We start from the raw sequence: 15024 nt of genomic DNA on the forward strand, positions 1-15024 counted from the left end.
ATGCAACAGAAAAGCTAGTCAGCAAGGTCGCTGCATCTATAGTGACTTTATACTGAGCTATGAATTCTATTGTACGTCACGTCTAGACTGGCTCAATGAGATACGGAATAATTCGTACATTCAAAATAATAAGGCCCTGTCACATTGCACAAGTTTTTCATAGATTGATTTTTTTTTTTTTTACCCCCAGTCTCACTTCATTTACGTAATTTTAGGGAGGCTTCTGCAGTTGGGGCGTGTTGCCATGACGGGCACTCATGTAATGTGACCCCTCCAGTGATTCAGTCCAACCAGTTTGCAACTCGCCCCCAACAGAATCAAACAGGCTTGATTCTTGTAGAGGCAGAGAGCTGACAACCAGTGAGCATTCTGCTGCAAATACAATGCATGTCATGCAGCTATAAGGAATAAGGAAACATGGGTGTTTTGGACTACACAGACAGAAGAGATGCTCATCTGTCTGATTTCTTGTGGTTTATGGACCACAGCAGAATAGGAAGAAACTGTGCTATGCTTGGAAAGCACTCGTATAGCAACTGTTGTCATGCATCATGTTATTGGCTGTCAGGATGGGATGAGCTTATTATATGGTTGGGGGGGGGGGGGGGGGTCAAGCTAAAGTTAGAAAATGGGATTTATCAGAAAATAGAACAAACCTTCACAAATCTGATGCTGTCATTTCTCAATGTCATCCCCGCCCTTCTCAATGCACTTGTGCCACCTGCCTGGAAGTGCCAGGATTCCAGCAGATTAAAAGGTTTTGCCTTATCCTCACCACCACTTGTGCATCGCTTTCTTCACATCGTCATCTGTCTTGAATTGACGACCATCCAAAAAGGTGGAAATCGCACAGTGCCAAATCTGGTGAATAAGCAGGATGTGGCAGTACCTTAAATTTCAGTTTCTCCAGACAAGTCTAGCCTTGTTATTCTTAGCAGTGTGTCATTGTCTTGCAGCCCACAAAAGGACTCCTTGAGACAGCCGTCCCCGCCTCTTGGATCACATAGCAGGCTTCACATTGATCTCCAGCAGGTCACAGTAACTTGCACTAGTGACTGTAGTACCCCTCGGCACGTAGTATTCGACAGTAACACGGGTGCACATGTGGTGGTGTGGACAAGGCAAAACCTTTTATTCTGCAGGAATCCCGGCACTTCCAGGCAGGTGGCGCAAGTGCAACGATAAGGGTTGAGACTCCATTGAGAAATGACAGCATCAGTTTTGTTCCATTTTCTAACTTTAGCTTGACTCCCCCTCGTACTTTAGAAATGTGATACTGTACTGGAAAGTTGTCACAGAATCTTGTGAATTGTCATGCCCTGCTATTTCTACTCAAGTTTAATCTGACATCGTCGGGTGACTAGATCGGTAGCTACACTTGTCACATTTGACATCCATTTTGACTCAGAGACGTGTAAAGTGTTACTTGGCTTTAGCTTCAACATGGAGAGGAAGCAATTTTTTTTTTCCTGAAAATGTAACCTTGACTCAAAACGGTTTTAGCAGTTGTGTGCAGCAGGGAGGGTTATCTTCACAAATGGCTCTGATTCAGTGAAGGGAAATGCACTGTTGGATAGTTTGTTCCACATACAGTGCTTCCTTCTTCAGAGACCAACACGAACATAATCACAATAACAATGCAAACCAATTACAACACAAAATGTATTTTTATTTTAAGTATCATCCAGCCTAGTCCACATTAGGCTTTGTCTAGAGACCCCAAATGAATATTGGCAGAGTGAATGTCTTAGCAGTCAGGATGCATGCCCTGTCTCTCTCCTTTATCTGAGATGCTGTTGGTACACCAACGGCTTGTCTTGGCTTGGCCTTGTGGTGCCAGAGAGTGCAAGATTACTTTAGGCCAGAATTCAAAAGTCCAAGGTTGAGTAGGTCAGCTGTTGTGGTGCTCCATCATGTCTGGGGTTTGCAAGTGCTAGGGTGTCATAATGTGTTTTGCAACTTTAAGACAGTTTTGTTTTGGTACAGTAAACCAATTGGTGTCATTTGTCCTGCAGAGTCCTCAAATAGACCAGGTTCAGTGCTGGGAATTGCACTGTGGAAGAAGGTTGATGCACCGTAAGCCTACAGTAGCATCAAAATAATCACAACAACGAAGACTTACCAATCATAACGCATGTAATTTTAGACTTGTATTAAAGAATTTTTCTTTCACCATTCAAATCCTCAAACCGCCTCAGTTGAGTCTAAAGAGGTGAACGTAGCAGTCAGCTGATGCGCTTGTCGAGCTCTCGTTATCTTCTGTTGATGTTACAGTGGTCTCCAGAAGTTTGGAGGTGGAAGGTTACAGAGGACTGTAATTCAAAAGTCCCAGGATTGTGCAGGTCAGCAGTGGTGCTAGGGTGTGGTAACACCTTTTGTAGTCTTGGGATATATTTTAATAAAATCTGTCTGATTTTAGTTTTTCCCCACCTTTTCAAGAGTTTTCAATGCGTTTTTCCAGCTTTTTACTAGAAGAGCCCAAAAATTCTCTCTCGTGAGTTTATACAGCCCAAGAATGAAAACAAAGATGAGCAATGCATAACAAAAAGAAAAAGCGATCTCTAACCTATGCAAGCGTACGTCCAATAGCGCGTGTACAAAGGAGTCGAAAATTCCATGTGAATGACCTAGAAACTCAGAGCGGGGAAAACAAAGCTGAGTTGTGACATAACTGACCTTTCACCTTGGTCAATTGTATTAAATATATATATTCTTGTCTACCAGAAATGCCATTTTTGTGGTTGAATTCACATTTGAATTGAAGTGATAGTACATTTAGTGTGTTTAGTTTGCTCTTTATTGCTATGGAAGAAAATAGTTTATTTTCATTTGTTCTTGTTTGGCGATTAACAAATCAAATTGTGTTTTTTTTTCCCTAATATTGAGCTACTTTCTGGCTTGTCCCAATTACCGTTGTGTTTTTTTGTTTTCTCCTTGCAGTGTTACCTATTGTACAGAACATGCTCGCAAAAATGCACTTGCTGTTCAGGCCCAAATGAAGAAGGCATCATCAGGTCCGTCTCCAGAAATATTGCTGGCACAGTTGAGTTGTTACGCTAAAAGCGATTTGAGCTCTCAGAGTCAAGACTCGGGCCGCAGTGATGCCAGTAGAATTCTAGGTGAGAAAGCTGACTTTGACTTTGTGCATTACGTATTTTAATGCAGCACCTTCCTGTAACCTTGCCCTAACCTTTTCAGATGAAGACAGTTGGAGTGAGGACGAAGTTGAACCTGCTACAGTGGACCAGACCTGGCGTGGTGATCCTGATAGTGAAGCAGATAGCATTGACAGTGACCATGAAGATCCCCTGAGGTCAGCTTTCTTCACTGTTATTACCCTGCTGTTTGGATGATGCGTGACCTTTTAGGTTAAACAGTATTTCACTTTACAGGCACGCAGGCGTGTACACGGCGGAGGAGGTGGCATTAATCACCAGGGAGAAGCTAATCCGCCTTCAGTCCTTGTACATTGACCAGTTCAAACGGCTGCAACACCTCTTAAAAGAGAAAAAACGTAAATATCTGCACAGCAGAAAGCTGGAACATGAGGCAATAGGTAAGCATGGCACAAAGGGCATCTGTCAATTTCTTCAGGACCAACTATTCAGCTGCATTAGTACAAACGTGTGACCTCTTGGTTCTTGTAAAGTGGAAGTGTCAATTGACACCTTACTGCTAGTGGTCATGTGGTGGGCAGGTAGTGTCACTTAGTGACTAAAGTACTAGATATAATACAATAAGGCTACATCCACACTACTGCATTTTTGTATAAAAAACACAGATGTTGGTCTCCATTTGATCCCCTTTCATCAACACTAGCCCAGCATTTTTAACTCCTGAAAATAGGGGCTTTAAAAAATTCTCCAGAGCCATATAAGTCTGAAAATGACACCACAGTTGTTGCAGTTTGGATAGGTGAAAACAAAGGGTTTCAAGCTTGTAGACACTGATTGTGCTTGATTTGGTTTGGGCTTATTATGTAGCCCTTCCCTAATTGGATCCAGCTCAATATGTCCTATTCCTTGTTTGGTTACCCTTCATAGCTGAACACTCTTCAAAAATATTAGACATAGAGGAGATGCTTTCCTTGTTGTGTTGCTTATCTGTGTGCATCTAAATTGTGTTTAGTACCGTTTGAGCACTGCATGCACATACAAAAGGCAACAGGTATGGCATCTCGGCCCACTTCAAGCCCTGGGCAGAACACAAGCCAAGAGTGATGACATGCCTTGGTCAATTTAAACGTTGGCACATCTCACTAAAAGGGTCCCCTACGGACAGAACCTATTGTACATAGATCAGTTTTACTTTTCACTTGTCTGGTATGGTAGCTGCAAGCGCATGCAAAGGATAGTGAAGACAGGAGAGAACATTATTGGGGTGCCTGTCCCTTCACTATAGGACATCTTTTTACAAACGCAGTGTCAGCATTGTGCAGGACCCCTTACACCCCTCACATGGACTTTTCACACTTTTGCCATCCAAGAGAAGGTACTGCAGCATCAGAGCCAGATCTGCCAGGCTGCAGGAGAGTTTTTACCCCCAAGCTGTCAGACTCCTTAACACCATGCTGCCCCCTGGGATCTTCCACATGGCTGCAACCACCTCGAAAAACAGAACTTTTATACATACAGGTCACTATCCTGTAAAGACGAGTGTGCATGTAGAGAAGAACTGAAAAATCTCCTACTGACCTTTAAGGATTTTGCACACTGCACTTTGACATTCTTTGAAATGTTCTGACCTGTCATTGTTTACACGTGTTAAACAACTATTGTCATACACTGACAATCTCTGTATTATCTATATTATTTTTTATTACATTTTTATTGACTTATGTATCTACATTGCATAATACCATACATTGCATCAATCATGTCTTTGCACAATGTCTTGTTTGTGTTTTAATTTTAAATTTTAATTCTATTTTTAATTAAATTTTAATTTTTTATTTGCACTTCATGCTATTAAACGGTGGCGCAGTGGGTAGCGCTGCTGCCTCGCAGTTAGGAGACCTGGGTTCGCTTCCCGGGTCCTCCCTGTGTGGAGTTTGCATGTTCTCCCCGTGTCTGCATGGGTTTCCTCCCACAGTCCAAAGACATGCAGGTTAGGTGCACTGGAGATGCTAAATTGTCCTGTGTGTGCGCGCCCTGGGTGGGCTGGCGCCCTACCCGTAGGTTGTTTCCTGCCTTGTAGATAGGATATAGCGGGTTGGATAATGGATGGATGGTTATTACACTGTGGACCCTGAGCTTCACAAGTTCGTCTATCTGTATACTTGTATATGGTTGAGATGACAAAGTTGACTTTGACTTTGTTCTTATCTGTGCACTGAGTTAATTTCATGGGATGTGTAAATGTGCAGCTTGTAAATGTCAATGCTGATGTATTAAGTTAAAGAAAAGCGCCATTCGCTGTGTATTGTTTTTGATCTAAATTTCTTCTGGTATACTGGACCAACCGATACATTTTATTACCAACTACTACTTGTTAGTAACTTTTAAGGCCAAACTTAACACTTTCATGGCTGCTATTGACATGCTGGAGAAGGCTTGAAGCCATTGTTGTTTGTCATGTTTTTGAGAGAGTCTGATTTGGGTTTATCTGCTCAATTGCTGCCTGCAAGGTGATGGTGATAATGCGTATTTGAAGCCTCCGTTTTCTGTATGACATGACATCAAAATCCAGCCATCACTCTCGTTGTTTGTATATATTGTTGATGACTTTTATAACTCGGAGTAATGTTAAATCACATTTTAAGTCAGTACCAAGGCATACTGTATAAGAAGGCAACTGATCAATTAACAAAATTTAAGAAGGCAACTGATCAATTAACAAAATTTGATGGCACCTGTTTTTACTTTCTTGTATCGTTGACATTCAGTAGTTGATGAGTTATGTAGCATAGTGAGGGTTTTGCCAACTTGTGAGCTACCTAGCAAGAAAAAGTGAAACATGACTTGAAATGCAGCGGAGATTGAACACTTTTTTTGTATTGGGCTTGACAGATTTGTATCATGAGCTTCAGCTAACTGCAAAAATATAAGTGTACGAATTGTCTTATAAGAAATAATAACCGACTAATTCTTAACTGTGACATCTCTCATACCGTACCAGCGAATCCCATGAAATTGTCAGCAATAGCTAAACTCAGTCATGCATTTGTTGTCTTAAATGAGTATGGCGTAGTCATGGTCTTCATTATTTTTTCCTCTTCCACTCAGGCAGCAGTCTCCTTACAGGACCTGAAGGACTCTCTATTAAGGAGAGAGAAAACTTGAAGAAGCTCAAGGCACTACGTCGCTATCGGAAGAGGTATGGTGTTGAAGCTCTCCTGCATCGGCAGCTGAGAGAGAGAAGAATGGCTGCCACGGAAGGAGCATTACAGCAGGCAAGGGAGTGTTGTGGTGTGTGTTTGTGTTGGCTTGTTTATAATGTAGTGCAAGGTTGTGGTGTCGGAATACCAGAATTTTTGTACCACTGAAATTTTATGTTACTCAGTTCCCTTTGCGATACCATGGCAAAAACAAATCTCATTTAATAGCTTTTTTTAGGTACTCCATTACTCAAATGAACACTATTGTACCTTTTTCTGTAATCAAATATAAAATGCGTAAATACTGATGGTAACAGCAACTTCAGAAAGGTTTATTGTATAACTCAAGTGGTAGCCCAACTATCATTTAAACATCTGAGTACTGCGGTGTTTTCCGAATAAAGATTTTTAGTGAAGCAGTATTCAGTTGTATGAAATTAAATCAAATGTGAAAAACTGGCTGTGCAAAAATGTGGATCCCCTTGTCATTTTGCTGATTTGAATGCATGTCACTGCTCAATGCTGATTACTTGCAACACCAAATTAGTTGGATTAGCTCGTTGAGCCTTGAACATCATAGACAGGTGTGTGCAATCATGAGAAAAGGTATTTAAGGTGGTCAGTTGCAAGTTGTGCATCCCTTTGACTCTCCTCTGAAGAGTGACAGCATGGGATCCTCAAAGCAACTCTCCAAAGATTTGAAAACAAAGATTGTTCAGTCTCATGGTTTAGGTGAAGGCTACAAAATGCTATCTCAGAGGTTTAAGCGGTCAGTCTCAACTGTAAGGAATGGAATCAGGAAATGGAAGGCCACAGGCACGGTTGATGTTAAACCCAGCTGGTCTGGAAGGCCAAGACAAATACAGGAGCGGCATATGTGCAGAATTGTGAGAATGCTTACAGACAACCCACAGATCACCTCCAAAGACCTGCAAGAACATCTTGCTGCAGATGGTGTATCTGTACATCGTTCTACAATTCAGTGCAGTTTGCACAAAGAACATCTGTATGGCAGGGTGATATGAGAGAAGCCCTTTCTGCACTCACGCTACAAACAGTCGCTTGTTATTGAGTTATTTGGTCATGATAAAAAGCGCTTTGCATAGCGAAAGAAGAACACCGCATTCCAAGAAAAACATCTGCTACCTACTGTCCAATTTGGTGGAGGTTCCATCATGCTGTGTGGCTAGTTCAGGGACTGGGGCCCTTGTTAAAGTCGAGGGTCAGATGAATTCAACCCAATATCAACCAGTTCTTCAGGATAATGTTAAAGCATCAGTCACAAAGTTGAAGTTACGCAGGGGTTGGATATTCCCACGAGACAATGACCCAAACACAGTTGGAAATCTACAAAGGCTTTCATGCAGAGGGAGAAGTACAATGTTCTGGAATGGCTGTCGGTCTCCTGACTTGAATATCATCGAAAATCTATGGGATGATTTGAAGCAGGCTGTCCATGCTTGGCAGCCATCAAATTGAACTGAACTGGAGAGATTTTTTTATGGAAGAATAGTCAGAAATATGTACCTCCATCCAGAATCCAGGGACTTATCAAAGGCTATAAGAGGACAGCGTCTAGAGGCTGTTATATTTGCAGAAGGAGGCTCAACTAAGTATTGATGTCATATCTCTGTTGGGGTTCCCACATTTATGCACCTGTCTAATTTTGTTATGATGCATTTTGCATATTTTCTGTTAATCCAATGAACTTAATGTGACTGCTGAAATACTACCGTTTCCATAAGGCATGTCATGTATTAAAAGGAGGTTCAGCCAATGAAAAACAAAAATCCAAAGAATTAAGAGGGGTTCCCAAACTTTTTCATGACTGTATCTTACCAAGTGCACATTCCAAATCTATTCTGACATTTTTCTCTCCAGTGAGGAAAGATACTGCTTAAATCAGTACTCAAATAGATTCAAATATTACTATACCAGTAACAGTGCACTGCATGTTGTGCAGTGAGTCCGCTTGACTTGAGCATTCCTATTCTTCTTTCTCTGTACATTCATTTGCTCAGAGTTGATGCGCTTGCTGCTTCCTGAGCCGCTCTTCATTTCTCCACCCTAGCGGCCCGCTTCTTCTCCTTTTGCCGTCATCTTTTCGCATTAAAACTGATTAAGTCAGTGTTTGTATTGCAATTACTTAGTGCGTTTTCCTTAATTTTTCATTTAAGCTGGCACTTAAATCTTCAATCTGCCTCAAGAATGAGATAAAATACGAAGAGATAGGGGAAGTGACAGCGAAGGTGGTAGGGATGAGAACATCGCCCGTATGCATGCGCCGCATGGCCGAGAGTTGATTCTACCATAAAATAAAAAGAGGAATATCCTTGGAGGTCAATCATCACCCCGAAAGCGGATAGTAGACATCACGTAGTGTATATGTACCAAATTTTAGGTCAATAGGTCAAGCGGTTTACAAGCTACAGGTAATTTAAAATCCTGGACAGACAAACAACCACAGTAGTGTATTATTTATTTATGTATTTTTTTATTTATATATGATATATATATAAGATCAGCTCTGTTGAATTGTTAAATTCCAAGATAATTCAGGGCATTTTCTTTTAAACAAGCTAGTACGGTGCTTGGTAAGATAATAAACTTGTTAACACATATAATCAAATGAAAAGTTAATGGTGTTAATGTGCCATCCAACATGGAGTATAGACAAGTATTCAAACAAGTGCAATGTGTGGCGCAAACGTATTACATAAAAATCAAGAAACAGTTTTCCATTGTGCACCACAACTGCTTTGACAGAGCTATGTTGCCTATTATTAGTTTACACATATCCACTGTGCTCATAACTCCCTCTACAGAGTTGCATATTGTCCTCATCATAAAAGAAACTAAATACAGGGCGCATCAAAATGATGTTAACATTGGAATGGCGGAGACCGTTTATTCACGTAACCTACTTCATATGTGCAAGATGATTTACAGGAATGTCTCAACCTGTTTGCCATCATGTTCAACACCTGTACCATATGTGGCACATAAATTGTCCACAAGTATATACATAGCAGTACCATTAGTGTTAACATAATTTTGACTCATCCTGTACACAGGACCTGTTGTGGAGACCTCTTGTTTGTACTTCATATGTAGCACTATAGAGATTAGGTACTGTCATGAAGTGATTTGATTGCTTGTCAGAAATCTAGATTCTTTTGATTTGCTGTCGCACATGTTGGCAGTATGTATGCAGCCCCATGAAAGGTGCTCACATCTGTGTTTGCAAGTAACCTCTTCAATGACACAGTGGTGGAATCAACCATGAATTGCTTGGTAACTGTTTCAGTATGTTGCCTTCAATGTGCTGCTTACCTTTTCAAACTAAATCCAGACTGGTGACACTTCTGCAACAGCTGATTATCTGAACAGATAGACACTTTATTAATCCCAAGGGGAAATTCACATACTGCAGCAGCAGCAGCAGCAGACCAATAAAAAAACAATATTAAAGAGTGATAAAAATGCAGGTATAACAGACAGTAACTTTGTATAATGTTAACGTTTACCACATGGGTGGAATTGAAGAGTCGCATAGTGTGGGGGAGGAACGATCTCCTAAGTCTGTCAGTGGAGCAGGACGGTGACAGCAGTCTGTCTGGAGATGATACTGTTCAGTGGATTCTCCATGATTATCAGGAGCCTGCTCAGTGCCTGTCTCTCTGCCACAGATGTCAGACTGTCCAGCTCCGTGCCTACAATAGAGTCTGCCTTCCTCACCAGTTTATCCAGGCGTGAGGCGTCCCTCTTCTTTATGCTGCCTTCCCAGAACACCACCGTGTAGAAGAGGGCACTCACCACAACCGTCTGATAGAACATCTGCAGCATCTTATTGCAGATTTTAAGACGCTAGCCTTCTAAGGAAGTATAGCCGGCTCTGTCCACTCTTGCACAGAGCATCAGTATTGGCAGTCCAATCCAATTTATCATCCAGCTGCACTCCCAGGTATTTATAGGTCTGCACCCTCTGCACACAGTCACCTCTGATGATCATGGGGTCCATGAGGGTCCTGAGCCTCCTAAAATCCACCACCAGCTCCTTGGTTTTGCTGGTGTTCAGTTGTAGGTGGTTTGAGTCGTACCATTTAACAAAGTCCTTGATTAGGTTCCTATACTCCTCCTCCTGCCCACTCCTGATGCAGCACACCATAGCAGTGTCGTCAGCCAACTTTTGCACGTGGCAGGACTCCGAGTTGTATTGGAAGTCTGATGTATATAGGCTGAACAGGACTGGAGAAAGTACAGTCCCCTGCGGCGCACCTGTGTTGCTGACCACAATGTCAGACCTGCAGTTCCTGAGACGCACGTACTGAGGTCTGTCTGTAAGAGAGAACACTTGGTTCTGTCACTTTGAGCAACTTTTTGTATGAAAATGTGCTATATAAATAAATGTTGTTGTTGGTTGCATCTGCCTGGCTGTATGGTGATAGGTCTGCAGTTTTATGGCAGGCCTTCCCGGAAATCCCTACATAAATGCCCTTGTCTGACTCCATTAGTTTAAATGGAGGAACTTCAGGGATGTTATTTACTGTCAATTTCACATCTTTTTAGGACAATTACCTCCTTGGAGTAGTTACACTGTGTATAGTTGTATTGAACATGTTTACTGCTCAATCCCATGGTACATAGCTGATTATTGAATCTGGCTTCCTTCATGTTGTCTTGTTGTGGACCAATATGTTTTCTTATTTAAAATTTTTATTCTTGCAATGTCATTTTTATTAAATGCTGGTTTTTGTGCAAAATGGCCTACTCTGTCTGGTTTCAAGAGGTACTGTCGACCTCTGTGATGGGTTGTCTGTTTACCTTCTCTGCCAGTAAAACTTTTAATAGTTTGTGTTCCTAGAAATGCTTCCCTGCTTGCAGATACTCCACTGTGTTCTGACCTTCTTATTTCACTTCATTTCCAGGCTCACGCTGTACGTTCCATTCAGAGGTGCATTGCGTTTACTGGAGGAGTTCGATGCTCAAATCAGTGCCTCCCGATGACCCGCCATTGTATTTCTCGTATCCTTTTATGATGCATGAATCACTTCTTTTTATGGTATACGTATACTTTTTATAGTTGTTCTAACACAACCTCCTTTATGGAGATTTCTGGGTAGAAAGCATTTTTAATTTTAGCATAAATCTAAACAGCTGTATTTTAATAGTTTGTTTCCTTGGTTGTATTTGTTAAGTGCACATACAGTACTTGAGGTTTTCTTATCTATATACACAGCTGCAACATGTGACAGGTGTAAAATGAATGTAGAGAATGGTGGCTGTTAATTGATTAAATTGGAAAATTGAGGGTATCTGAACACCCATACATCTGCACCAGTTTTTTTTTTATGTGAATCAGAAAACAGCTGCATCTGTCAAATCTGAAAGCTGTTGATTAGTGCTGTCAATACCATTTTCACTCTCCAAAAGTGCAATTCAAAGCACATATCTGGTTCAGCTCTGAGCATGCTATTTCTCCACTTTAGTTGTTGTGGCTTCTCTTTTCTTCGAATCATCCGTAGAATTAAAGGATGTCACTTGCTTCAAATTTTGATGCATTTAGTTGTATTTGGTGAATATTTTGGGTGCTCAATCTGCCTCTTATTGCTTTTGTGACAGGCACTTTGAAGTTTTTCTCAGAACTGCTCCTTTTTACCAGTGAATGAATATAATTATGTACAGGAGTTCCCTACCCGTGTAAGGCCTGGGTTTATACTTAACGTGGCAGACGCTCCTGCTACGCAAACGTTTTAACTGTTTATACTTGCGCCTGTACTTTACATAAATCTGGAAGAATCCAACAGGTGGCAGTGCGAGATATCATCACGGTGAGAACAGGTTCGGCTTCGCTGTGTTGTGAATTGCCTGAAACACCCATTAAATTCCGATGACACCTTACCGCAGTATCTCTGAAAAGGATGTTTAATGATTAAATCCATCAGTCCAGGGATATGCCCATTACAGTAAGCATTGGGCACGAGGCAGAAACCATCCCTAGAGGGGTGTCCTCGCAAGGTGAACACAAGCACACACATACACTGGCGTCATTTTAGTGTCACCAAATCTGCATATCTTTGGAAGGAAACCGGAGCACACTGTGGAAACCCAGCAGGAAAACATGTAAACTCCAGGCAAGGAATATCGGCAACGTGACTTCCTGTGAGACAGCAGTGCTACCACCATGTCACCCCCATGTGTATAATTATTAACAGTATTCATTATTTAAACAAAATTAACGAGTTGTATGTAAAATGTAACATACTTTAATGCATTTCATCATGAAACGATTCTAAATGTGCAGATAGTTGGAATATCATACATTTCATATGTTCTGTGTGGTGATCTATTGCTGTTTTGCCGCTGCTGTCCAGTCGGGAGGAAACCCCAGTAAAGAGACGGCACAGAAGATGGAATGTGAGACTTTTAAAATGAATCGTGTCATTACTATCGAGAATATGCGACGCTGGAATATAAAAGCAACACAAATGCATCTGTATGTCGGCATTTTGTTTTACCACATCGAACCATTCATCAAACATCGAAGCGCGCACATCGATCCCGTAGCATCCGCATAACGGCTTTTTGTCACATGTAGATAGTAAACTGAGACTCTGACGTCACATTCCAACTTTGATCACACTGCGCCTCCTGACTTTTTGCTAGTATTGCAACTTGCGCAAACATCTCATTAATTTCTGAGGACCTGCTCAGAGGATACATCAAATGAACACATGGCAGCCATGATGCATGCGCGTATGCATTCTGAGCGTGAAGTATAAACGAGCCCTACAATGAGGCCTGCTGCAGGGCAATGCCTCTAAATGTTGAAAACGTCCCACAGCAGCTCGGTACAATCTGTACAAAAAGGGATTTTAGTCCATCAGTCCATACTGAATTGGATATGAATCTATGCTTGGACTGTATAAAGCACTAGTGAGGCCACTTCCAGAAAATAGTGTGTAGTTGAGGTTGTTACACTATTAAAAAGACAACAGCTGTCGAAACTGTGCAGAAGAGAGCAACCGGGTGCATCCCAGGACTTACGGACATGCTCTGTTATGACAACTTTAGAGAATTAAACCTGTTTAGTCCTGAGCAGAGGAGACTTCATGGAGACTCGGTCATGGCCTTAAAATTCTCAAAGGCATATTTTGCTCAGAAATGGTGTTCGCAGATCCCTATCTTTCAGATGAATGCCCTTATTAATGGGTATCCCATTTTATTTCTGTGCTGGTCTACTTTGGCTATTCATACAGTTGGTGATCCTTCCTCTTATTCCGTGCTTTCCTGTACTTTTTTCTTCCTCCTCCTACAGCTATGATCGGTCTTTTTAAAACATGGATCGTCTCTTTATTCTCCCCGTTTTTTTTTGTTTTTTTCCAGTTTAGTTTCTTCAGTTGGTTTTCAATTCAAAATGGCCTCCATGCTCTGTCCACATGTCTGTGATGCGCTCAAACATCCTCTTGCTATTTCAGTCAAGTTAGCATTTAGATCTAGAACCATCTTCTGTGTTGAGCTGGGATTCTGTTTTTAAAGAAGTCAAAAATTTGTTCTAAAATACTAATGGCTAGTTGGTTCAATTTAAACTGTTCCACAGGATTTATGCTATTCCTTTTAAAAGACCATCTCAGTGGTCCTTTTTCCACCTCTGTTTTGCTCGGTTTGGACATTTCTGCTCCTCGTTCTACACATTTTTTTTTTGTCTTGGGTTATCATTGTGCTCCTTTTCATCCATTAATGAGAAATTGGTTTCCATAAATCCTTTAGTTGCTAAGATCCTACTGGCATCTCGTTGGAAAACCCATGACCTGGTGCTGAATGAATTCCTGGAGAAGTTTGTTTTGTAGCTTAATTATTTTAGAGATTTCAGTTGCTTGTGTCATTCTATCCACTATGTAATCCTTAACAAAAGAAATTGCATTTATATATAAAAAAAAAAAGTTTGTTTAAATTGTAATGTGTGAGGCATGCAGCTAGACTGTGTCTGTGTTTTTTGATTTTTAAGGGGCTGTGCAGTCGGGAAGCACTTTTTATTTTGTCAAAGCAAACTGCTGTGTAGTTAAAGCAGAAATCTTGACAACCTTTAAAAAGGATCAGGATGAGATATTGGGACAGCTTAGCTATCGGCTAAACAAATGAGTGACAGAAGGACTGAATGGTCTCCACTAGTTCGTCAGAATTTTTATGTTCTTCTGTAACATTATTTATTTATATAGCACATTTTCATACAAATAATGTAACTGAAACTGCTTTACATGATGAAGAAACAGAAGAAAGACAAAGAATTAAAATAAGACAACACTAATTAACATAGAATAAGAGTAAGGTCCTATGGCCAGGGAGGACAGAAAAAACAAAAAACCTCCAGACGGCTGGAGAAAAAATAAAATCTGCAAGGGTTCCAGGCCACGAGACCACCCAGCCCCCTCTAGACCTAACATAAATGATCAGTCCTCATTGTATTCAGGGTTCTCATGGAAGGACTTGATGATGACGGTCACATGGACTACTGGCCTTTAATCCATCAATGTAGGGACATTATGGTGCTTTGATCAGGTGGTGGTGGCACAGATCGCCACCACAGAAAACCGGAAAAAGAACAGAAGAAGAGAGTAGGGGGTTAGTACGGATTTTGGAGCCACCGTGAATAGTAATGATAATTGAATATGGAGAGCATCAGGATTAAATTAAAATGAAGTTTTGAG

General features: G+C 41.1%; 1 protein-coding gene across 3 annotated transcripts in view; it reads left to right on the forward strand.

Moving 5' to 3' along the window:
• Positions 1–15024, forward strand: part of kansl2 (KAT8 regulatory NSL complex subunit 2) — a 46053-nt gene that overhangs the window by 16621 nt on the left and 14408 nt on the right. For all 3 annotated transcript variants that reach the window (XM_051925075.1, XM_028798613.2, XM_051925076.1), the window contains exons 3-7: positions 2941–3119; positions 3199–3313; positions 3393–3556; positions 6225–6391; positions 11245–11341. In XM_051925075.1, the coding sequence (XP_051781035.1) occupies positions 2941–3119; positions 3199–3313; positions 3393–3556; positions 6225–6391; positions 11245–11341 (722 nt within the window). The remainder of the gene's footprint in view (positions 1–2940; positions 3120–3198; positions 3314–3392; positions 3557–6224; positions 6392–11244; positions 11342–15024) is intronic.

The sequence above is a fragment of the Erpetoichthys calabaricus genome, chromosome 3 (assembly GCF_900747795.2).
Source record: "Erpetoichthys calabaricus chromosome 3, fErpCal1.3, whole genome shotgun sequence".
NCBI classification, from domain to species: domain Eukaryota; kingdom Metazoa; phylum Chordata; class Cladistia; order Polypteriformes; family Polypteridae; genus Erpetoichthys; species Erpetoichthys calabaricus.